General features: G+C 38.3%; 1 protein-coding gene across 7 annotated transcripts in view; it reads right to left on the reverse strand.

Annotated features, from left to right (window-relative positions):
- Positions 1–26,600, reverse strand: part of LOC149306264 (sorting nexin-29-like) — a 152,861-nt gene that overhangs the window by 76,965 nt on the left and 49,296 nt on the right. For all 7 annotated transcript variants that reach the window (XR_016282501.1, XM_089540509.1, XM_089540511.1 and 4 more), the window contains 2 exons: positions 13,224–13,306; positions 9,406–9,512 (listed from right to left, as the gene is read on the reverse strand). Coding sequence is in view for 6 of the 7 variants with exons in the window: in XM_089540509.1 (XP_089396635.1) it covers positions 9,406–9,512; positions 13,224–13,306 (190 nt within the window). In the remaining variant the exon portion in view is untranslated. The remainder of the gene's footprint in view (positions 1–9,405; positions 9,513–13,223; positions 13,307–26,600) is intronic.

The raw sequence follows: 26,600 nt of genomic DNA on the forward strand, positions 1-26,600 counted from the left end.
TACTACAGACTTCTCTTCTACAAAGCAGGGTTGTTTTTTTTAATCTTAAGACGTTTTATTCAAGAATGATATCAAATACACACTGATCAATACCACCCCGGTACAGACTCAGAAAAGCAAATAATTCTGGAGGGAATTAATGTAATCATGGAATCGTAGCGTTGGAAGAGACTCCAAGGCAGTCCAACCCTATTCTGCCATGCAGGAATTCACAATCAAAGCATCCCTGACAGATGACCATCCAGCCTCTGTTTAAAGGCTTCCAAGGAAGGAGACTCCACCAGACTTCGAGGGAGTGAGTTCCACTATTGAATGGCTCTTACTATCAGGAAGCTCCTCCTAATGTTGAGGCGGAATCTCTTTTCCTCTAATTTGAAGGTTCATACCATATGTCCTGTCAATGCTGAGTTTTTTATATACTGCAAAAATACATACATACATACATACATGTATTGCTGTATGTGTATATATGTGCATATAATAATACAGTGGTCCCCCGGGTTACGAAATTAATTCGTTCCGCTGCCCTTTTCGTAACCCGGAAACTTTCGCTAGCCGAAATGCCCATAGGCGCTAATAGCGAAAGCCGCTTTTTGGTGCGAAATCGCGCCGAAAAGCACCAAACGTTTTTTCGTAACCCGAAAAAACTTTCGTAACGCGGAACAGTTTTTTTAAATAAATTTATTTCGTAACCCGGAAATTTCGTATCCTGGCGCATTCGTATCCCGGGGTACCACTGTAATAATAATAATAATAATAATAATAATAATAATAAGTTTTATTTATAGACCGCTATTCCGCAATGATCATAGCGGTGTACAGTAAAAATTGCAATACAATACAATACAAAATACAAGGTGACAGTTAAAGGAGGGAGAAGTCTCGTCCTTCAGGCTGTCCCTGATGAGCTGTGTCTGCCTGATTGCTCCCTCTGAGGCCAAGATGACAGTATATACATATACACTCACATGCACATACATGTATGCATTTGTACATGTGTATGCTTGCATGAATATACAACTCCCTTCAAGTGTGTACTTACAATCATATGCACACATGCATAATCACACTACACTACAATTTCTCTTACCCATAGACTAACTCCATACATTAATATATTCTATATTTAAAAGCAACAAAATTGCGACATGTGCTTATATTCTGTTGTCAGGCAAGACATTCTGTCTGGTAAAGAGCACCTGGAATCTATTTTTGAAATTTTCTTGTTTCAGAATAACAGACTATTTAAGGCTACTTCAAACATATTTCTGATTAGTATGACTAACACATGAAAAAAAAATAGAAAACACTATTTCTGACATACCAAGAAAAAAATCCAACAAAGAAAAAATGAACTGATAAAAGAGAAACATTTACCCATCCCAAGTTTTGCACATAGAAGTTTCAGATTCAATTAGAGGTTTCTAGAACTGAAAATGGCATATATCAACAGCCTCATAAAACTAATCCAACTTCCCTATAATATGTTCAGTGTATAAATTAAAATAAAACCTTGTCTATTAGAAATCATCTGTTTCTTTACATTCTGTCCTGATCATGGCAACTCATTCCAAGTGCAGCTTATACATCCGGACATTCAAACACTGTGGAACATGCATTTCTCTTATAGCAAGCCGAAGTTTTTCATGATCTGCACAATCAAAAGCTTTGCTATGATATATAAAATACAAGCTGGGGCCGACAACGTATGGGTGTCCATGCGCCCAAACGGTGCTTGCCTGATGCGTCAGCGTCAGGATGCGTGAGCGCCATTATTGGTGCTCCTAAAAAGAAGCTGCTCTAGGGCTTCACCATAAGATGAAGATGAGTTGGAAGAGACCACAAGGGCCATCCAGTCCAACCCCATTCTGCCAGGCAGGAAATCACAATCAAAGCATCCCCAACAGATAAGACAACCAGCCTCTGCTTAAAGACCTCCAAAGAAGGAGACTCCACTACACTCTGAGGAAGGAGTGTGTTCCAATGTCGAACAGCTCCTACTGTCAGAAGGTTCCTCCTAATATTGAGGTGGAATAATTTCTTTTCCTATAGCTTGCATCCATTGTTCCGGGGCCTATTCTCTGGAGCAGCAGAAAACAAACTTGCTCCCTCCTCAATATGACATCCCTTCAAATATTTAAATAGGGCTGTCATATCACCTCTTAACACAATGACAACGACAACATGATATGAATCATGAAGCTTTTGGACTGTCCTTTCACAGCTGGGTACATAAGCAGCCAAACATCTTTTGGCTTGAGTCTAGTTACATCATTGGACATAGAACTACTCAAAGTTTTCCTGTGCTCTTCTCTAGTAGCTGATGGAGAGCCTTCTGACCTGGGAGTCCCATCTTCTCACACAATCTCTTGCTTCATTTTGGATTATCTCACCCTAGGGTTTTCATGGTAAAACACACTAAAAAGTAGTTTAGCAGTGCCTTCTTCTAACAAGAGTTAGTTAAAGTGCCCCTGCCAACTGTCTCTGAGAGATCCTCTGCCAGTGTCATCCCCCACTACTGCTGCTGCCCAGTAGCTATTAGCCATATTTAGTCTGCCACCTTTTCAAAAGCCAGTTTAATATGGGAGACTCAATTAATTATATCACTATTACCAGCAAAGCCTCATGCCTCGCAGAAGCATACAATCCCATTACCATGGAGAAGTAGTGCAATTGTGGTTATTTAGGTACTGAGATGGACAAGTAGGTGCAAGAGATGGGCAAGTAGAGTGTATAATCAAGGCTAGTTATTTAAGACTGGCACTTCAACCATGCCCAAGGCCGGCATGGGAGCATATGATCTCATTACTTACTACCTTAATCACGTTTATAATCAATTGAACATCAAAACGATACAGATCAACTATTGCATTCTCACCTTGGTATGTTTGTATGGAGGGTTTTTTTTGTCCTTCTTTTTGTATTCCGGCATCTTCCTCAGTTCCTTCTTTTAGCTATTCAGTTCTTACAGCAGCTTCCTACAGTGCTTTCCTATAAATACCCCACAAAGGGCATGACAAAACAACTGTATCTCCTAGAATGAGATTGCTCCTATAACAACATGGTACTTTCAGTGCCAACAGAACCATCAAAACTTATAGAACAAGTTGAAAAGGGAGGAAAAGACTATTGCATTTCACCTAACCATAGGTCTGTTTGTTCTCTTTTTATATGGGGACGGTTTTAGAAGATAACCGCATTCTGATCGTGATCACATAATAAACTGTTTTTAAAAGTCATCTAACTTTCTTTACCATTGCACAAACTTCCCTGTACCCAACTCCAGCACTGCCACCTTCAGACCTAGTACAGAAGTACAAAACCTTCTTCATTTAGGAAACAACCACTCTGACACTAAGAAAAAAAGTTCCCAAGTGTAATGAGGGAGAGAAAACACTAGAGCAGCTGATGGATCCTGGCAGAAACAGTGTTCGCCATTAACATCAGTGTGAGCAACCAGGCAAGAGAAACTGACGCAGGACCACTTGAGAGAATCTTGTTGCCAGAACAGTACATAACTCCTACCAAGATGCTGGCTTGTACTTAGAAACCAGTAGGTGAAGAAGCATTCTTAATGGCAGTAATGGGAAAAATCTACACATAACAATTTCCCCATTTGGCACCAAATGACCTTTTGCAACTTTTATGCTCTTGCAAAAAGCAAGAAAAGTAGTTAACTAGTAAGCATTTTTCAACAGAATGGTCCAGAGGAAGTTTACCATTGCCTTCTTCTGAGACTGACAAAGTGTTTTGTCCAAGGTGACCCAGTGAGTTTCCATAGCCAAGTACAGATCTGAACCATGGTATCATGAATTCCTAGTGCAATATTTAAACAAATATTACATTTACTTAAATAAAAGTGTTTGAATTTGAATGATGTTATTTCCTTACAAAATGTTAAAATACGAATATTAAAATACGAATTCGTATACATGAATATGTGAATGAAAATACGCACACCTAATCAACAAAATATTTTTATTCATACACTATGTTGGGAGGGTGCAATGTCCGCATGTAGATGTACAGGAGGGCCCTGATGTAAATGAATACAAGGAGCGTATTAAAAATTAATGGGGGTGGACTCAATGTCCTAGGAATTTAAGGAAGAGATGAAGGAGATGATTTGCTTGCAAAGATAAAGACAAGAATAAGCTAATTAATTAATGTAGAGCTAGAACAAAACAATGGACTTATTTTTTGTGTTTATCAGTAATAAAAAATAAAAATAAAACATATTTAAAACATAGTATAAAAATAAAAGTACAGCACATCCCATTATAAGACCTTTTTGCCACGAGCAGCTACAAGCTAAATAGCCTGTCTGAACAAAAAGGTCTTTACTTGAAGGTGGAAAGAGAAAAGAAAAGGACCAACTGAGCCTTCATTTCATAGGAGGGAACTCGACCACTTGGGAGCAGCCACCAAGAGGGCTCTCTCTTGTGTCCTCATCAAATGATGGTTCAGCCAAATATGGTGGCATCTATGGATATATACTGGGATACCCATGGACCTTAAAATGTTTTTGTTGTAGCATCATAAAGAAACATAAGAGGCAGGATGCATAATGAAAATTCTATAAAACACAGCAAATTATGGTGCAGAATGATGAGGCTTGAATACTCAACCAAGAAAACTATTATTTTTCAAATACAAAGAAGGAGTTTGGAGGGGTGGAAATGCAAGTACTTTTCAATGTAACTCTTGCATTATCTTCATGAAGAATAATAATAACCTCTGTCAAGATAATACAAGAATTACACTTAAATCCTTTTATAGATAATACAAGGATTACACTTAATCCTTGCATTCATCCTTGTACCTGCCCATGTACGTAGATGCCTCATATTGATTTAAAAAGCACTAACAATTAATTAAATATTTAGAATACTAGCAGCAATATCTGCAACAGAGAGCATATGCACAACAAAAATTAATAATCATCACCATTACTTCTGCCCAGAAGTATTAACTCTGCAGCACAACTTGAAGGACATGGCAAGACTCTCTCCCTCTGAATAAGTTTGAAGAAATAGCAGACATTCAGGCAAAAGAGAAACATCATAAATTGGAGGGAAATCAGAATTTGTATGACTTTGGAAACAAGCCAAGCCATCAAAACTTTTCAAACCTGGGAAACAGTGAATAGAAATAGCAATAGCAAGTACATGTCTATACCGCTTATCAGTGCACTTAAGCGCTCCCTAAGCGGTTTACAAAGTGTAAGCTAACTGCCCCCAACAAGGTGGGTATTCATTTTAGCAACCTCAGGCTGAGTCAACCCTGGAGCCCCTGGCTGGTATCAAACTCACAACTTTGCGACTGTGAGTAAGTAGCTGCAGTACTGGCATTTACCCTCTTTACTAACTAATTTATTTACAGCCTGAGTCGAGCTTGAGCCCCTGGCTGGTATTGAACTCGCAACCTTATGGTTTCTGAGTGAGCGGCTGCAGTACAGGCATTTAACCACTGTGCCATCAGGGAACACCAGGAATCCCAAGAAATCAGGGTTTCTTGGGAACACCCCCCAAAAAAAATTGATGGAGTCCTTGTAAGTTTGGGGGTTTATTGAGGAAAGGCACACCCATGTCTTTACAGCTGTTGGGGGGGTGGGGGGATGAATGGACACATATCCTAGTCTGTGTCAGGTACTATGCTACAAAGAGGAAAGTTATAGCACAGAAATCATACTCAGACTAAATGGAAAATGTTGAGATTAAAGACCTGGGTCCAATAACACATTATCTGGGCATACAGGTAGAAAAAGGATGTGAGTTTCCTTCTCAATAAGAAACAGAAAATTGAAGATATGTTGTTAAATTTTGGGATATAGGAGGCAAAGGGAGCCAAGACACGTATAATAATAGACCAAAATGAATGGATGAGAACATGACATCCTCTTTTTAGAGTAATAGGAGCCATTGGTAAGTTGCTGTTATTTGCAACAGTCACAAAATGAGATATCATTGCAGCTGTTAGCATCCTTAGTAGGAAGATGACCAAACCATCCCAATGGAACTGCATATTAGAAGGAAATCTGGTTTAGTTATCTACTGACAATGGGTTGAAAACCTCTGAAGTTGCTGTGCTGCATGAGGACAACCAAGGGTGTATAAAGTTAGTACAGAACAAAAAGTGGATACCACACACAAAGCATATAGATGTTAAGTTTCATTGAATAAGGGATCTGATGCAGTGAGAGGTAACTGAACTGAAGTAAGTACTGTCCAAACAAGGAAATGGTTGCAGATATTTTAACAAAGCCCTTGACAGCTATTCAACAATAGCATCATCTGATGCACATGGGACTTATTCAGTGACCCACTGCCTTCAAGAAGCGGTGTTGGAAGACGCAGGTAGTGAGTCTCTGAAACCTAAAGCTGAAGACTTTATCATTGTTAAGGTGGGAGAGGGCCTCTTGGGAATTTCCCACAGCCTCAGTCTGCAGCACCTTTCATCTACCCCTGTGCTCTGTGAGTATTTATCTACCACATGTTTTAGATGTACTTTCTTTTACCCTAGTAAAGTTTATTAGTATTTTCAAGACTTGGTGTTTCATCTGGTCTGTCACTATCTATGAGGAGTCAATTTCATAACATGTAGTTTCCTTGCTTTTCTATGGGTTTTCCCTCTATTCTAAGGCTAGAATGGCTCTCATAAGATTTAGTTACTAGCATGAATTTATCTCTGACACACAGGAATAAGGGGAAATACAGTTGGCCCTCCGTTTTTGCGGGGGATCTGTTCCCGGCACCCCCCCCAAAAAAAATGGAGAGTCACACTTATTCAAGCCCCATAGGCTTGAATGGGGTGCACCTCCGTGCGCGTGCACCATTGCAAATAACAGAGGTCGCCCCTCCACACATATTCAAGAACATGGATCTTGGCTCTGCGAGTTAGGAGGGGCGACTATACTACAACAATCCATGTAGAGAAATAGAAGAAAACAACAAAAAAGGAAGAACGACAGACCTCTATCAAAAAATCTGATAAATTAAATCCAAGTTCAAACCAAGGGCAGGGATGTTCTATGGCGAAAAAAAGAACATAATACAGGAAATAAAAAGATGCTGTAGGCAATACACAGAAGAGTTATACAAAAGAGATGAGGGAATGAATAATACTTGGAATGGGGAGCCATACAAAGACGAACCCCAAATTCTAAGAAGTGAAGTGGAATCTGCAATAAAGGAAATGGGGAAAAATAACTCACCGGGAACAGATAATATCCCAGTTGAACTGCTACAGTGCCTACAGACAGATGCAAGTTCAGTGCTAACTGAAATATGCAGAAATATACCAACAAATATGGAAAACAAAGCAATATACACAGTAAATGTCTACAGTGAATTATAACTATGGTATGAGTTAACGAGGGTTCCTAGACAATCCTGCATAGGTTTAACCATAGTTAACGCTCAATTTGGACTTCAACCCATGTTCAGTAGGACAAGAAATTATGTAAACTCTCCGGAGGGAATCCAACTGCCATAGAGAACAGGAGGGAACAAGATCAAGAAAAACAAGGTACTACATTAGTAAATGTTGTATGTTATAACGTGTAAGTTGTAGATTCTTATGACAGTGCTCATTATTGGCATTATTATATCTTTTACTCCACAGACAGCTGGTGTTCACTTCAATCAGACTTTTTAGAGAAACACAATGCTATTGACTGCCTACTGCATTCCAATACATGTGCGCGTGCGCACACGCACATAATTTCCTGATGTAATTATATGGTACTGGAAGTTCCACTCTTGGAATGATTTATATGAAACTCCTGATTGGACCAGAATCATTTATTGGCCTGCCCTATATCATTATGATTAACACACTTCACAACTATTTATTTTCTGCGTGCCACCACACTTTAGCCATGACAGCTGTGGTTCAGATATTTTTGTATTGTTAATTATAAAGTCTTCTGCAACAACGTATACAGAGGGACACACACATACACACACACAAAAACCCAGGAAATAAGGACATTTAAAGCTGTGTACAAGAAAGAAAATCAGCCTTGGATTGTGAAGATTATTATGAAAAACTATAAATCACTCTTAAAGAAATGTGTCTGCCACATTTGTTTGTCTTGATGTCTTAACCCATACTCAGGCCAAGAGGTCACTGTCAGGGCAGAATATGGAGAAACAGAATGGTTTCTTAGTGGCAAAGGGGTCAAAACTGCATTTCATCATTCATCTGTATGCTGAATATATCATATGTAAAGTAGGATTAGACTCAGAGGGAGGAAACACAAAAACTGGAAGAATGATGATAACAATTTAAGATACGCAAATAACTACATATTACTAGCAAAAAATAGCAAAGACTCAGAATGACTATTAAAGAGAGACAAGGAAGAAAGAGTAAAGGCAAGGTTACAGTTGAACATTAAGAAAACAAAGTAATGATCACACAGATTATTTACATAACTTTAAAGAAGACGATGAAGACACTGAAATAAATTCAAGATTGTCCATACTTTGGCTCAGTCATTAATCAGAATGAAGACTGCAGTCAAAAAATCAGTATTTGGAAGGGCAGCTATCAAATAACCAGACAAGTTCCTCAAGTGTAAAGATATATCAATAAATATTGAATTCTGCAGTACCCGTGCCATTGTATTTCCAATTTCTATGTGTGATTGTGAAAGCTGGAGAGTAAAGAAAGCTGATATGAAGAGAAACAAAATCTGAAACATGGAGCTGGAGAGGGGTTTTCTGGATCCCATGGACTGCTAAACAAAAAATAAATGGATCCAAGGTAAAGTTCAAATGAAGCCTGAATGCTCTTTAGAAGCCAAGATGACTAAACTGAGACTTGTGTTCTTTTGACATATCATGAGAAGACATGACTCTTTAGAAAAAACAATAACACCTGATAAGATAGAAGGCGATAGGAAAAGAGGAAGATTGTATTACAAGTGGATAGACGCAATAAAGAAAACCACAACCCTGACTTTGCAAGACCTGAGCAGGGCTGTCGATAACAGGATGACTTGGAAGTCTCTGGTTCATAGGGTTAATGCAAGGATAGAATATGGAGAAAAAGAATGGTCTCCCATTGGTAAGGAGGCCATGCAAGTCTGCATTTTATCATCTTCACTGTTTAACAGGTCTGCTAAAAGTATCATTGCAAAGGTAGACTACATTTAGTAGAAGAAAGAATGAAAAGTGGAAGAAAGAACACCAAAACAGGTTTTTTTGAATCCTCTGTTTCTACTTATAAGAAAAACAAATCAGATACTAAAACTAGAAAACATATTAATATTACAGTTCACACAGTTATTTCAACTTCCAAAACAAGATAAGGTTAAAAGCATTATTAAACATTAGATTAAAAAAAATTTCCAGCTTTCACAGGAAAGGTATTCCCTTACTTTACTTTTTCCATTCTCACCTCAATCAGCTTTCTTTCATATGAATTTGATAGCTCTTCATTATTCTCTACTTGTTTTTGCTCTGGGATGGTAAATTCGCTCTCTGTGTTCCAAAGACTTGCCAAGACTGAAAACAAACAAACAAACAAACAAACAAACAAAAAATATGCAATGCTTATTTTACACTAGAGATTCATGTAGCAAAAAAGGAATTTTGTAGACTCACCAAACAATTTTTAAATCAGAGAAACCATTTCAATCTGCTGTTGTGCCAAATTCAGTGTCATTTAAAAACAAATTAAACAGCATTTCATAGCGCTCTATATACAGTATCCTGAGGGAGATAGGATCATAGTATAGTTTAAAGGCATATAGTGAAACATCACTGGTGAATCTAAGCCATCCTGAAAATACATTTGTGCTGGCCTATGACTATGGCAGTTTAAACTGGTATCAAATTGGATTATTTCAGCACTGCAGATGCAATTTGAGATGACAGGCTGGCAATTTTCCCCCTGCAGCATCTCAAATACTGGCCCCATAACTTTCATATTATTATCACGTCCCCATGATTTCCTGGAAACTTGCCACGGATGGTGACCACCACTTTGAGTATCACTGTACTTAATCACACAGACCACAAATGCAGTGCAATCATCATACAAAGATATGTGCAATTTGTACTTGGCGTGTATTATGCCACCCTTGTTGCAAATGATATGTTAACAAAGAATTTCCACAGCGTCAAGGGAAGGGTGTTTATCCATAGCTTGCAGAAAAATTAAATATATTGAATTGTAAATTTCTCTCCAAATGCTGATGTTAAATCAATTAAAGATGTTATTTTTAAAATGTCACTAACAAGGATTTGACAAGTAATTAGACAGCTGGAGGAAGCAGGTGGCCTGTCAGTCTTGCAACCCAGGCAGGTTGCACTATTTGTGGAATTAGCTTGTGTTTGGCTCAAGGTACTCCACGTTCTTCTTTTGACAGCTATCTCAGCTCAGATTTGCATCAGCCCAGCAATGAAGAAATTATCAGTTGGGGCCAATTAGGATTTACCTGCAGAGCTGGCACAACTCTGCTAGTAGAAATTAGCTCAAAATGGGTCACCTCCAACACTCTCCCAACCTTTGGAATAGTTATCTTAATAGGTATATTGCTGGAGGCTAAGACCATTAGGACCTGTCAGAATAAACACAAAAATCACAGTGATATGTCCATCCATAGGTGATAAACCCTGGTTAACCAAACACCAAATCTTGACAACTCTTATTTTAACGAGTATAAGTAAGAGTTCATAGCCTGGGGGGAAACACTCTCTTTCCATACAGAAGATCCAGATTTAATTCAACGTATCTCCAAACAAAGAATTGAGTACAAGACTGTCAGTGTATTTCAGTATTCAACAACAGTGGAACTTGAACTTTTTTCCCCTTCCTCTCCTGCTGCAGCCTTTAGAGCAAGTTTTAGAGTGAACAGGTAGTGCAAAGAGAAGGAAAACAGCAGGATCCATTGGCCCTTGCAGGACAGGAAACAAGACTACCTAAGACACTAGTGAGCCTGACAGCTGCGCCCGTTCCTTGAGAAGCCAGATCTGGCCACGGTGGTACATACCTTGGTTATATCCCATTTGGACTACTGTAATGGGCTCTACATGGGGCTGCCTTTGAAAAGTGTTCGGAAAATTCAGCTGGTTCAAAGAGCTGCTGCCAGGCTGTTAACAGGGGCAGATTACTGTCCGGGAAAGCAGCCAAAGGGCTGATAAGACAGCTAGTTCTCAAACAAACACCACCACCCCAGAACAGCAAAGTCAGTGTAAGCTACAAGGTCCTGAAGATTCACAGTAGCTCTATCAAAAGGGATTACCAAGAGAATTGTCAGACGGTCCGAGGTTCAGGGTATCAGAGAGGCAGGTCAATAAAGCAGTCCAAGGTCAAGGTATCCGGGTAGTCAAGACAAGAAGCCAAAGGAGCCAGAGACAGAGTCTTTCCTCTAAAAGAGTCAGATATCCACTGGCAAAGAACCACACATGCTCCAGGTGCTTAAGAAGGCAAGGAGCCGGCCTTCAGCTGTGTCTGATTATGAACACACTTCTGATAAAGCCTCCGAGATCTTCGAAGGCCCTCTCTTTCTGCTCGACGCTCCTTGAAGGTAGGCACACTGCCCAGATCCTCCTCAATGTCCACAGCCTCGGCACCAGGCAAACTTGACTGCTGAACCTCTGGAGGGACCACAGACTCTGCTCCAGCAGAACTAGGGCCAGCCTCTGGCTCCTCCATTACAGGTTCAAGCCCCAGGGGCTCTGGCTCCTCCATTACAGGTTCAGGTCCCAGGGGCTCTAGCTCATCCTCTGAGTCCTCCAAGCCGTCCTCCAGGCTGGGCATGACAATTACAGAGACCATACAATGCCCCTGTTGAAGCAGCTTCATTGGCTGCCAGTTTGTTTCCGAGCACAATTCAAGGTACGCAGGGAGGGACGGGATTGTGGGAGTAAATATATCTCAAACAAAAGCCTTTCCAGACCAGTTCCTGCCACAGAGAGGAGAAGGAGAGCAGTTTCTGGGCAGCCATTTTGAGTGGTGAGTGTTTGAATTTTTAAAAAACTCTTGGGAGAGTGTGCTTGTTGCTGAGGGGTTGAGCTTCTGTGAGTCACATCTGTGAGTCACTAGACGGTGGAGCTAACAGACTAGCTCTATTTAACTCCTCCCAGAGCCTTTCCAGACCAGTTCCTGCCACAGAGAGGAGAAGGAGAGCAGTTTCTGGGCAGCCATTCTGAATGATGAGTGGTTGAATTTTTTTTAAACTCTTGGGAGAGTGTGCTTGTTGCTGAGGGGGTGGAGCTTCCCTGCATGTCAGGGGATTGGACTGGATGGCCCTTGTGGTCTCTTCCAAATCTATGATTCTATGATTCTATCAGGCTGTCAGAGTTTTGCTCTGGTGCCACAGCAAACTACAATTCCCAAAATTCCACAGCATTGAACCATGGCAGTTAAAGTGGTGTCAAACCGTATTATTTCTGCAGTGCGGATGCAGCCAAAAATTCAGAGGGTTCCGTGGTTCTCACAAAAAACACGGAGCATGCACCTTTCTGAACAGAATGCTATTCACTGAAGCAACTGTTGAGAGGGGTACAAGAGGCTGCCACAGAAGAGGGGTCTGCCATTTCTGTGACTCTGGATCCAACACAAAACAAGTAAATAAACTAGGGATGTGCTTTTGTTTTGTTTTTTACCTCTACCATAATTCCTATTCGCCATACTGGCTGGGGCTTATGGGAGTTAAAGTCCCAAACATCTAGAGGCCTCAATATTCTCCTTCTATTCTCTTCCCCTTGAACACTAGGGAACAACTCAAAACAGAAAATAATCACAATTCTCTGTAAAACGCATACTGTTTTGAAGAGATTACAAATGAGAGTTGAAAAGAAAAGAAAGGGAAAAGACAAGAAAAGAATCATGTCTGGGCAGACAAAGCAAGTTCTGTAAGACAAAAGGATGAATTACTGCCATTAGTAGAGAAAGGGTCTTGGTTGCTGTGTGGGTTTGAAATGAAACATGCACACATGCACCTCATATAGATAACAGAAAGACAAAGGTAGGTTGCCTTGTTATGCCATACGTGACACAGCTAGCAAGCCTAAATCACCAATTGCTCTTTTATGAAAAGCTATTGAAAAATCCAAGAATGGCATCTGAAATTACTGGACAAAACTGCTCCATGCTAACAATTGATATATTTTTTCCAAGACTATATTTTGACAATGATCTATTAGAGATACATTTTGTACCAGCAAACAGCAAATTCTAGGCAAACACAGTGGCAATATTACACTCACCTTCCACAGTCTGACCTTCTCGTTTCAGCATCTGGACTGCTCCAACGTATTTCTTTAGCTGTACCTTGAGCACTTCATTTTCTCTGCAAGTACAAAGGACACTTAAGAAATAATTTTGTTTCTTCATCAAGAAAGGTACTGGGGGAGGGGAATAGATGGCAAAGGACTCTGGAGCAAGTTATAATATAAATTATTTTTAAAAACTACAATCATATCCAGTAACTGATGTGCTGAAGCTACAATCATTGGACTTAAATCCTATTTTGCAATATTGGATTCTGACAACTAAGAGTCATATCTGCAAATTAGCATGTGAAGTTTCCTTATCCAAAGTCAGGCTACTGCTCCACTCGATATAATAGTGAATAGCAATAGCTCTCCAGCATCCCAGAAAAATAAGTCTATTCCATCCTTGACACTTAAAATGGACTGATCAGGAAATGCTAGAACTTAGAACCTTTTGCAGCAAGGCCCATGTGGTAAATCGTAACAGAATGCAAAATATTAGTGCAGGGGAAATTTTAATTTACATAGAATTATAGATTCTTAGACTTGGAAGGACTACAAGAAGTATTTAGTCCAACCCCTGTCATGTAATAATATGCAACTAAAGTTCTCCTGAAATATGCCCTTTCAGCCTCTGTTTAAAGATCTCCAAAGAATGAGTCCTCCACCACCACAGTAGTCTATTCCACTGCTGAACAGCCTTTGCATTGAAGAAGTTCTCCCTAATGTTTTGGTGGAATCACTTGTAATTTGAAATCCACTGTTTCATGTTCTAGTCTCTTCAAGCAGCAAGAAACAAACTTGCTTCATTTTCTACATAACACCCATTCAGATATTTAAAGATATCTATCATGTCACCTCTCAGTCTTAACTTCTCCAAGCTAAAAATACAAAGCTCCCTAAATCACGCCTCATAATTTATTTATTTATACCCCGTTGTTCAACTAATAGACTCTCAGAGCATCTTATAAATTGTATATTAGACATTTCCCTGCCCTAAGGTTTACAATCTAAAAAGTCAAGACACAATAGGAGAAGGGAAAGGCAGTGGGGAAGGGGTTGAAGTCCAGCAGATCTTCTCTCCCTCTGAGGCCTGGGCCAAGGCAGACTGACTGAAGGGGGGGGGGCTTCTTCTTCTTTTTCAGGCTAGGCCTGATGGAGCTGGCCTGACTTTCTCTCCCGCTAGATGATGGTGGATAGAGGGAGGGCTTAGTTTCCAGACTTTTCATCATTTAGGTCACTCTGGACATTCAGCTCGAAAATATTCTTCTTGAACTGTGGGGCTCAGAACTGGATACAGTAGGCCCCCGATATCTGCAGGGGATCTGTTCCGGACTGCCCCACCCCTCCAAATACCAAAATCCATGGATGCTCAAGTCCCATTATCCTTAATGGCAGCACAGCCACATGGCCGTGCCACCATTAGGAAAAATGGGAACAGAATCTCAATTCCCTCCCCTTCCTTCCTTCCTTCCTTCCTTCCTTCCTTCCTCTAAATCTTTTGCCCTGGCTTGGCTTTGGGGGCAGAGTCTGGCTCCCAGTCAGCCAGGGCTGGGGCCAAGGCTTGGGTCTCGGAGCCCCATCTCCAGGCTCAGCACTGGTGAAGGAGCCTCTGGGCTCAAAGCTCAGGCCCCGGCTCCCTCTGAACCTGTATTCAGAGGCAGTCAGGGCCAGGGCTGGGGCTTAGGTCTCAGAGCCCAGAGGCTCTGTCCCCAGCGCTGGGTCTGGGGACATGAGCTCTGATACTCAAATCTCAGTCCCGGCCCCAACCCTGACTGGCTGGGAGCTGTACTCTGCCCAAAACCAAACCAGGGCAAAAGATTTGGGGGGGGGGAGGGAGGGAGGGAGGGGAGAGGCATTCCGCTAACTCCAACAGTCCTCCCTGGAAGAAGTTTACCTATCCATTAAGAAGCCAAGCCCTCCCTCCAGTCCATTTGCCTTGGTCCAGGCCTCGGAGGTAGAGAACTGCTGGCCCTCATCCCCTTCCCCTCCACCACTCCCTTCTCCTTTTGTGTCGTGTCTTTTTAGATTGTAAGCCTGAGGGCAGGGAACTGTCTAATTAAAAGATTATATGTACAGCGCTGTGTAAATTTACAGCGCTTTATAAATAAAGGTTAATAATAATAATAATAATAATAATAATAATAATAATACGTAATAATTCCAATCCGAAGGGACAGATGTAGGTGACAGGGTACAGAAGTTGGTATCAAAGAGACAATCAGTACTGGAGTGGAAAGCATGATTGGTGTCAGTTGAGGAACATCCATTGAGGCCACTTTTTTAGGCTTGGAAAGAGGAATGGTCAGTAATGTAGACCTCGTGGAAACTTTGGTAGAAACTTTCAGGGACTGCTCCCAACAAAAAAATTTTAAGGTAATGTGCCCAATTCTTGAGGGCCTGGGCAGTAAAGCCTTTACAAAGCGAGCAGCAATCAATGATATGCCTTTCACCAAGGCAAAAGGGGCATTTAGCATGTGCATCGGAGATCGAAACCTTCCGACTGCACAAAGAACACAGCTGAAAAAGAGAGGTGGAGGCCATATGAAAAAAAGAAAAACCCTAAAGTGAGGAGGGGGGGCTCAGCAGGAACCATCAGTAAAGGTTCTAATTGTATATGGAACAGAAATAAAATATATAAATAGTAAGGAAAACAGCTGAGGCTTTTGGCGGTGAGGGTGGGCTATTTCCTGCCAAGCTACTCAGCTCTGAAAGAATCAGATGGTGATCTCTGCACAGGCGCAAACCCATATGTGTGAGGCACAGAGATCATGAAGAAGAACCAGTGGTTACCCATGGGCAAAGAGGTCAAGAAAGGCTGCATTTTCACACCATTTATGTTAAATTTGTAAACTGGAGGTATCAAAGGAAGGAGGTATTCATCTGTTGTTCAATGAGGCTTTTCTTTCCATTTGGCTGCTGACAGTGTCATTCTTCCCTGACAATATCTTTCACTTAGGTCCAGAGTCCAAAAGCCTAAGGGTCCCTTTTCACTCATTGGTCCAAAACACACTGAAGAAATAATTGTTTGAGACTGCTTTAACTGACCTGGCTCAGTGCTAGGGGATTCTGGGAATTGTAGTTTATTGTGGCACCAGAGTTCTCTGACAGAGAAGGTTAAATGCCTCACAAAACTACACTTCCCAAAATTTCCTATAACTGAGCCAGGGCAGTTAAAGCGGTCTCAAACTGGATTATTTCTGCAGTGTGTTTTGGACTATTATCTCATTTTGGATTGTCTCTTACAGAGTCTTCATGGTAAAAAAAAACATTCAAAAGTGGAATGGCTGCTGTATAAAAGTAATATCAGAAAGCTACTTTAGGAGAGGTCTCCAAAGAATCTATTAGGAAAGGAAGCTGGGGACTATATTTTCTTAGTTACAAAACTGTCAAGTCAGATTTCCGGTAAATGCAACAGAGCTTAATTTTACAAATTCCTTGGTGGCAAAGGAGTATACATTATATCACAATGAAATTTTAATGAAACTCCCATTGGTATTTCATGTAGTTTTTACAATTTATTTCTTGCATGTACTGAATCTAAATACCTGCACTGAGCAAAAAAATGAAAATAACCCTGTCAAGATTATTTGAGACACACAAGCATCAAACAATTAAATTAACTCACAGTGGTTTAGCCTTTAACAAGCCACCAACTAGAGTAGTGAATCCAGTGGTGAATTTCCACTGGATCCCAGTAATTCCATATAGGAGAAAGGACTCCTTCTTTCTCCTACAGATTCTCTCCACAGTTATGTATCTTAAGAGCCTGCTCTTGAGAGAGAGAAAATTTTCTCAAGCAGACTTCTTATAGCAAAGTGGGGTGGAACAGCAGGAGAAGGAGAGGAAGAAAGTTCCAATTCTACTAGCATTGGACCTCAGAGAAATTATTCTTTATAGTGAGATCTAAAGGTTGCAGAAGGTGCATCTTCCAATGGGAAAAAAAATTCTGTCATAGGAAATTTATCCTTGGATCCAGTCCTATAATATATGGATGATTAGAGGAGAAGAAGAAGAAACTATATTTTCAAAAGTGGTATTATTTCAAAATGTCAGTTGACAAAAACCAGATCAGGAAATGTTTCTATCCTTTTGATAATGTGGTGGTACTACTCTAGGAGACCAGGTGACCTGATACAAGTTATACTCAGCCTAAGAAGAAGACAATGGCAAACCTCCTCTGAACGAATCCTACAAGAAATTCCTAGCATAGTATTGCTATAATTTGGCGTCAACCTCAAAGTACTTAACAACAACAACAATAGAGCATGGGACTACCCAACAAAGTTGAACCATGGGAGATTCAGGACAGATAAAACAGAGCACTTTTTTACAAAGTGTAAGACTGAACAAGACATAGTAAGATGGGGGCCAATTTGGACAGTATTGAAAAGCAGCTGTGTGCCTTGAAGTCGTTTCTGACTTACCCAATTCCTCCGTCTGACCTGGGGGTCTGTAGTAGATTCCCACAATAACATATTGGAACATTCTTCGAATTTTAGTCTAAAAGTGAACTTTCCCAAGCTCTTTTAATGAAAGCTATTTCCCAGGGATCAGCGTACCATGCTCTCTAATAATCAGTCAGTGGGAAGGGCAGGAGAGCAAGAGAAGGCTATTGCCCTCATATCCTCCTTGTGGGCATCTTGGCTAGTCACTGTGAGAACAGAATGCTCAACCAGTTAGACCTTTGGTCTGATCCAACACAACCTTTATGTTCTTATACCCCCGTGTTTATTTCAAAAGTGCATTAAAATATTCCTTTGCTAAATATGGGAGGGATTACAGCTGAGCAACGCAATTCATGTTTTCCTTTTTTTAAATTTTTTTTTATTTATATATTACAGAACATCAACAAACATGACACACTAAAACTACTCACAAAAAAAATTACATACACAGTCCTTATCTTCTACATATTAAAACCTATTCTCTTCATAAACAAACTTCTCTCAGTATCCATCTTCACTCTCTTCCCCCTTCCCCTTCCTCTCACCAATCCTTTCATTCATTCATTTCTCCTCTTCACTATATAAACTTTCCTCACTTACACTTACCCTCTTACATATACTAATCCTTTCTTACTTCCTCAACTTTCCCATCATTCTACCTTCAAAACATATAACATGTTCCTAACTAATTTACAATCAACACCTATCTCTAACTATACAATCAACATAAGACACAGATCTTCCTATCTTGTACACGGGAATGCTCTTTAACATTTCATTTGTAATCCTTATTATCTACTTGTTTATTCACTATAGTCTGTGTGCTACATATTACTAATGGCTTTTTAAGAGAGACTCTAGATTCCTACTATTTCTTCATGGCCATTAAAACATTTTTAACTCTGTCATAATAAATAATACACTTAAAAGTATTTAATCAATGAAGCCTTCTACACAGAAGTCTTTCTCTTCTTGATGTAGAAAAGTTAACACACTCTCCCATTCTTTAAAGAAGTCTTCCATGCTTTCATCATTTAATAATCTTGTTAGTTAGTCCATTTTAGTCAGTTCGTAGATTTTATCTATCCACTCTCCTACTTCAGGAATGTTCTCTTCTTTCCATTTTCGCGCCAAAACCATCCTTGCTGCGATAATCAAATGAAATATTATTCTTCCATAATTTTTTTCTAATTTGCCATCCAATATATTAAGTAGGTAAATTTCAGGTTTAAAATCCATTTTAATTTTTAACATATTCCCAATTACATTATGAATTTCGTGCCAATATTTTTGAATCTTCGGGCAAGACCACCAACAATGAAAAAACGTTCCTTTTTCTTTTAAACATTTCCAACATTTGTCTTTTGTTCCATATATTTTTGCCAATTTGTCTGGTGTCATATACCACCTATAGAACATTTTATAGTAATTCTAATATTACTATATTACTTATTAATATTTTGACTTCTAGTGTACTTTAGATGTGTACTCCCATTGATTTAAATCTATGTTCTGTGCCCAAGTTATCATATTATTTTTAATTACTTCTTTTTCTAGTTCTATTTTCAATAAAAATTTATAAAGTTTGGAAAGTAAGCCTTTATTTTCTAATTTTAATACTTTCTCCAGTTCTGTTTCATCTTCCACAGACTTCCCCTCCCTCTGATCTGTTTTAAATCTTTCTTTTAGTTGCCATTTTAGGTACCAATGGATTTTATAATTTTGATCCCGAAATTCTTCTTCCGTCTTAAATCTATAAATTTTCCCATCTTTTATCAGCAAATCTTTATATTTTAACCAATCCTTCACCAATCCTTTCTCTCTCCATAAAAAGGCTTCCTGTGGGTAGGTTTCTAATGTGATTGGTTCACCAATTTTTTTCCTCACTTTCTTCCAAATCCATAGTAACGGCTTCCTTATACAGTGATTGTTGAACTCCTTGTCAATTTTCTCTTTATTGTAATATAAATAGGCATGCCAACCAAAAGTTAACTTTTCTCCCTCTAATTTCAATAATTTTCTGTCTTTTAACTTTAACCAATCCTTAATCCAAATCAAACACGTGGCTTGAAAATAAATTTTTAGGTCTGGAACAGAAAGGCCTCCTCTTTCTTTAGAATCCTGGAGTATTTTCATTCTAACCCTTGGTTTTTTCCCCATCCATATGAATTTAGACAGATCTTTTTGCTAATTTTGTATTAATTTCTCTTTTTGTATTATTGTATTATTATTGTTTGATAGAAGAAAAGAATCTTAGGTAGTATATTCATTTTAATACACACAATTCTTCCTAATAATGATAATTTTAAAGATTTCCAGTTTTCTAGGTCTTTTTTAATTTGGTTCCATACTTCTTTAAAGTTATTTTTAAAGAGATCTGCATTATTTGTTATTATGTCGATTCCTAAATATCTCACTCTTTTTACTATATTATAGCCTGTTGTTTCCATTAATTCCTTTTCTTCTCTTTCGTTTAAATTTTTAGCTAAGACCTTTGTTTTATTATCATTAACCTTTAGACCAGCAATTTTTTCAAATTCTTTAAGTTCTTTTTGTATCAATTTACTGTTAAAAAGGGGATCCTCTATAAAGAAAACTAAGTCGTCTGCAAAAGCTAATGTTTTTAATTTAGAGCCCTTGTTATCTAATCCCTGAATTTCTTTATTCTGGTCGATTTTTCTGATTAATATTTCAATTATCATAATAAATAATAAGGGGGATAAAGGACATCCTTGTCTTGTCCCTTGTCTAATTTTAACTACCTTAGTTTTTTCTCTAGTTATAATTAGATGAGCCTCTTGATCTGTATATATTGCTATGATCCACTTCAGAAATCTTTCTCCAATTCCTATTTTTTTGAAAAGTTCAAATATTGTGGCCCAATGTACTCTATCCAAGGCCTTTTCCATATCTATTAGTATTATTGCTACCTCCTTGTCTTTTTTTTTCCTTCAACAATTCAATGGAATTAATCATTATTCTTTCTTAAATATCTTTGGGGTAAAAAACCATTTTGTTCCTCTCCTATCCAGGTCATTAAGATTTTTTTTAATCTGGTGGCCAATATAGTTGTAAAGATTTTATAGTCATTGTTTAGTAATGAGATTGGTCTATAATTTTTAATTTCTTGGGGATCTTTATCTGGTTTTAAAATTAATGTAATGTTTGCTTCTTTCCACGTTCCGGGAAAATTTTCAAAGTTTATTTCATTTAGCATTTTCTGCAAGGGTTCAATTATCTCATCTTCCAATAATTTATAATATGTCATTGTAAACCCGTCCGGGCCTGGTGATTTTCCTTTTTTTTTTTTTTTTTTTTTTTTTTTTTTTTTTTTTTTGTCCTCTTATAGCTTGTCTGATTTCTTCTTTTGTTATTGGTTTTTCCAATTCATTTATCTGTTCTTCTACTATTGGTGTAAGATTAATTTTTTCTAAGTATGCTTTAATTTGTTTTGTCTTGTCTATCATATAATGACGTATAGTAACTATGAAACATTTCTTTTATTTTTTCCTGATCTGTTATTTCTACTTCACCCTCCCTAATTTTCATAATTAAGTTTTTTTCCCTTTCTTTTTTTGTTTTATATGCTAGTCATCTACCCAATTTATTGGCGTTTTCAAAATAGTGCTGTTTTGTAAATTTTATTTGCTTCTCTACTTCCTCTATTAGACACATCAATATCTGCTTTTGTAATAACTTGATTTCCCTAATTATTTTTATATTTTCTGGGTTCTTTTTCAGAGTTTCCTCTTTTCTTTTTATTGTTTCACTAATTTTATTTATTTTTTTATTCTTCCTTTTCTTTTCTCGTACTTTCTCTTGAATAAAGAAACCTCTCATAACCGCCTTGCTGGCCTCCCAAATTATACTATTATTAGTATCTTTCCCAGAATTTTCTCTAAAGTAGTTTTGTAGATTTTCCTTTGCTTTATCTATCGTTTCTTTTCTCTTTAATAAATTATCATCTAAACGCCATATAAAAAAATTTTGTCCAAATTTTAATTCCATTACTACTGGATTATGGTCTGAGATTGTTCTTACTAAAGTTTCCATTTTTTGAATATTCTTTCCCCAATCTTTTGAAATAAAAAACATACCCAGTCTTGATAAGGATTTATGTCTGTGGGAATAAAATGTATAATCTCTTTCTATTCCATATTTATGTCTCCACATATATGTTAATCCCAAATTTTCAATCATATTTTTAAATATTCTTGGAAGTCTCCCTTGATTCTTTTTGATTATTTTACTAGATTTTCTATCTATAGATGAATTCCATACTCTGTTCCAGTCTCCCATCATAATTATAGTACTATAATTTAAGTACAAAACTTTATTCATGAGGGTGTTGTAAAATTTCTTTTTTATTCAATGGGCCATACACCCCTATTATTAAAACTTTTTGATTTTCTATCATTATTTCTACCCCCATAAAGTTTCCCTCTTCATCATTTAAAATTTCTATAGATGGTATATTAGATTTTACATACATTACAACTCCTTTTCTTTTTACTTTTATTTGCCGAAATATACTCTTTCCCCAATCTTTTATTTTTTAATAAATTTACTTCTGATTTCTTTATATGTGTTTCCTGTAAACATATTATATCCCAATTTTTCTTTTTTAGATATTGGAAGGTTTTTTTCCGTTTAGTTGGTATGTTTAGCCCTTTTATGTTCCATGACAAAATTTTAAAATTCATTTTTCTTTTAGTAGGTATTGAATATTATTGCCCTTTTATACTTATCTTAGGTCTCGTTGTTTGTTTCTCCTTCCTCTTCACTCCCCTCTCGGCTTTCTGGTTCCTTCTCTGGATCTTTTTGCTCCTCTAATTCTCCTTGTTCCTCTGACTGTTGATTTGGATTATCTAACTCTTCTTCTGGCTGATTTTTTCTTAATGTTCTTAAAAAGTCTCTCGCCTTGCTTGGGTTGTTGATTTTCACTCTCTTTTTTTGTACGTAAAGGATACCCCCTCAGGAATTTCCCATCTGTAAGGGATGTTATGTCTCTTTAATGATGACGTGAGAAGTTTGTAGTCAGCTCTTTTTCTCAACAGTCTCGCGGGAATATCTTTTAAGATCAACAGTTCCTCCTTATCAACAACTAGCCTTTTTGCGTAGCTTTTTCCCAAAATCAAATCTTTAATTCTTGTCCTCACAAAATAAATAGAAATGTCTCTCGGTAGGTTTCTTTCTCTGGCAGTTCTTGAATTAATCCTGAAGATTTTGTCCACTTCTTTAATCAGATCTGAATATGGTATTTCTGCAAAGTCCGCCAAGATTGGGATGAGATAATTGTAAAGATCCTCGTTTTGTAGTTCCTTGAGCCCTCTAATCTTTAAACAGCGTTCCCTTGTTTTAAAATCAGCAATGGCTCTCTGGTCTCTTTCTCTTTCTTGCTCTAATGAAAGTTGTAGTGTCTTATCCTCCAATTCTTTTGTTTTGACCTCAAGAATCTCCACTTTGGTGTCTGTCTCTTTTAAATCTTTTGATACCTTCTCGATTGTTTGTTTAGTCCTTTAATTTCTGGTTTGAATTCCCGTTTCAAATCTGTCTTCATTTCCTTCATTTCCTGACGCATGTCCTGCATTTCTTGGCCCAACTTTTTAATTTCATCCAAAATTACTGATTGTTCAGCTTGTTTAGAGCTAAATTTCATAGATGGTCTTCTATTCGGTTGTGTTGGGTTATGTTTTCTTAAGGACATTGCCATTCTTCTCTCTATTTGTTTTTAAACAAACAATTTCTTTAACTTGTTATTGTTTTCTCTGTATTTGTTGAATTTTATTTTTCAGTATTTTATTTGTTTATTTTTCCCAATTTTTCTGTAATTCAGTTGCAATAGCTCCTCTTGGCCACCAGCTGTCGCTGTTGTATAGCTAAGTTGAAGTTAATCTTCCTTAGCAGCAATGTTATTATTTTGCAATTGATAGCTTTCTAAGTGATTCCCTTCTGCCACCAGCTGTCCTTGTGGGGCTATTTCTTCTTGAGTCTTTGTAAGTTTGGAAACTCTACCTATAGCCTTGAGCTTATCTTGTTTTGGCTAGTTTCGTCTTTATCTTCAGTTCAATCTGCTTTACAGCTGGGTCTGTACTTTTACTTTTGCTCCTTATTATAGCCTCTCAAATATAGAATTGAAATAATATAACTCTTTTGGAAATAAGTCAGATCTTAAACACAAATGTTTTAAATCCCACTTCTTTACTTATTCCTGTTTCTGGGGCAAATTAGCAACAGAAGAAAATGAAAGAGGGAAAAATCTCTCCTTTTTATCCGTAGATATATTTGCAACAAGTCACTTTAGGCGTCTCTGTACTTTACTGATTCAATTTTAGACTGTTTTAGAGGGGTTCATATATTTCAAGTCCAGATTCTCCTACCCCCCTTTTTTTTTTCAACCTTGCCCCCTCTGTTTACTGTCTGGTTTCACTTCAAGCACAGTTTATGGAAATTGTAGCTTCTATTTTGCCACTATTTATAATTCTTAGTAGGTGTTGTTACTTTGTTTCTGCTCCGTCCCTCTTCACTTCTAGAGTCTTTCCACAACCATGAAAATGAGGACTCCTTTGTTTTTGCAGCTATTATGTTGGATTTTTCCCTTTCCCATGTACAAGATTTTTTATTATTAGTTAGCTTACTTGCCTTTGTTAAAAAGCTGGTGGTGGTTTAGTGCCGGTCGTCTTACTCGGCTTCTGCCTGCGCGGCCCCTTTTGGCTCCGTCTCCCTCTCCCTCTTCCTCTGCGGGACAGCTTCCTCTGTCTCCTCTGTTTCTTCGTCTCCGCAAGATCCCTTCTTCGAGAAGGGGGTTCGGGAGCTCTCTGTGAGCCAGGTATCCCCTCCTTTTTGCCAAGGATGTGGGAACCCCCCTTTCCGGAATCCTTGTCTGGATTTTTTTAATTCGTTTATGTTTGGGGGGGGAAGTCCGCGCGGAGAAGTCATCTCTCGGAGACTCTTTAGAGGCGATCTGCCATTGCCACTGACCCTGCCCGGAAGTCCGCAATTCATGTTTTCCAAGCTGAACTAATATCACATTACAGAGGGTTACAATTTAGTTGTATAAATTACAATATTTAGCCAAATATTCTTAGTTATATGTTAATAAATGTTTAGACAATTCTCTCTCAGGTATTTAAATTACAGTGCACCCTTACCTTACGGGGGGGATCCATTACGGACCCTCCACACGTAAGGTGAAAAACGTTTATGCTCGAGCCCCATTGAATATAATGGGGATCGGGCGCGGCAGCACAGCATGTTTGCGTGCCACAGGCACAGACGCCATTCACTGTATTGCTGTGCGTCTTCAGCGTAAGCTGAAAGCCGTGTATAGTATATACAGCGGGCGCACTATATTACTCAATGGGAAAGTATTTCCACAATGGCATACAACAATAAAAAAAATCAGTCTCTCTCAAAAACACTGGAACTATGAATAGAATCATAGAATTGTAGAGTTGGAAGAGACCACAAGGGCCATCCAGTCCAACCCCCTGCCATGCATATAAATCCGTTTTTAAGAAGAGGTCATACCAGTTTAGAATGACCACCATTTTATTATTCATTTATAAATTTGATGTATGTCCACTATTAATTATAGATAAGATGAACAAACATATAAGAACAAAATTAATTTTATTATCTTATAATTGTTGTGAGAACTTGGAAAAAGACAGTCAGATGTGAATTCAAACACAACAGAACTTTTTAACTAAAATAGACTTGTAGTCATGTGGTTACAAAATTGCAAAGGCCTGAAACTACAATTAGTAGTTTTATCTCCCGGCTTGCTAAACTGTGCACCTCTCCCTTGCTCTGCCTGTTACATACTGGGTTTAGCAATATGATCCTCATTTGTTCTCTCTTACACCCAAAATGGAGAACTGTGGCTTACTACCCATTTACAAGAGGTTGACAATGTTACTTGTTTTGGACTCACAGAATCTTCTAGCCACCCCTGACCATGCTGGCTGTGGGATTTGAAGATATATAGTTCCCAAAAGTTAACTTCTCAAAGCTCTGCCATTTATTAACCATGATCATAAGGCAAGATTTTATCCTCAGACAGAATTCTCTGTTTTTGATGAATGAAGATCTTTAAATAAACCAGCATCTAAAGAGTATGAAATGGGAGGAAGGTAGTGAGAAGTTAATGCTCATTATCAGCTTGTTATACCAAGGTTATATCTCACTGTACGCTGCTTTTAAGGAGAAAGTGTCTAATATTAAATTCATAGAAAGAAATAGAAAGAAATACAGTATCATCTACCTTTGCATTACTAAAGATGAAGAAAATTATTCATGGCAAAGTTCTCCTGCACATGTCCCACTGAAGCAAATTAGAGAAACTGCTGTGTGCCTTATGGCTGACTATGGTTGACATGTGATTGGTAGACTATGGGTGATATCTGCTGGCTAACACTCCATGAGGATGACTGTAGCCATCTTGCCAATGCTGTGTGCCAAACATTTTCAAATTGACATCTCTCTTTGAAAGCTCTTGGACAGCAACCAGTCATTAAAGTTGTGTTAAAACATAAAGTTTTCATGTATCTAAATGCCCGCACCTTCGTTTGAAGCATCCTCCTCACAAAATAACCATGCACATGGCTAATCTACTTACATAATCAGCTTCACACTGGGACAGGAAAATTACACAAAATGTCAGCAACTGTGATCAACAATTCTGGCAATAAAAAAGGAATAATCTCATACAAGTTTGCCCTTCCAAAATTACTGTTCCAGTAGGCAGGCTACCAAGCCCTGGGTCTTGCAACCCACCACAGCCAGACCCACCCCACTGTCTCAAATGGGATCTGAAAACAGAGAGAACTGGGAAGACTTGGAGCAGCTTCAGAAAGCATCAACCGACCAGTGACGTCCTGGAGAGAATAGTTCTTAGAATCCTTTGCCTTAAGAGGCAGTC

The sequence above is a fragment of the Sceloporus occidentalis genome, unplaced genomic scaffold (genome assembly GCF_023333645.1).
Source record: "Sceloporus occidentalis isolate IW3139 unplaced genomic scaffold, rSceOcc1.0.p SCAF_10, whole genome shotgun sequence".
Taxonomy (NCBI): Eukaryota; Metazoa; Chordata; class Lepidosauria; order Squamata; family Phrynosomatidae; genus Sceloporus; species Sceloporus occidentalis.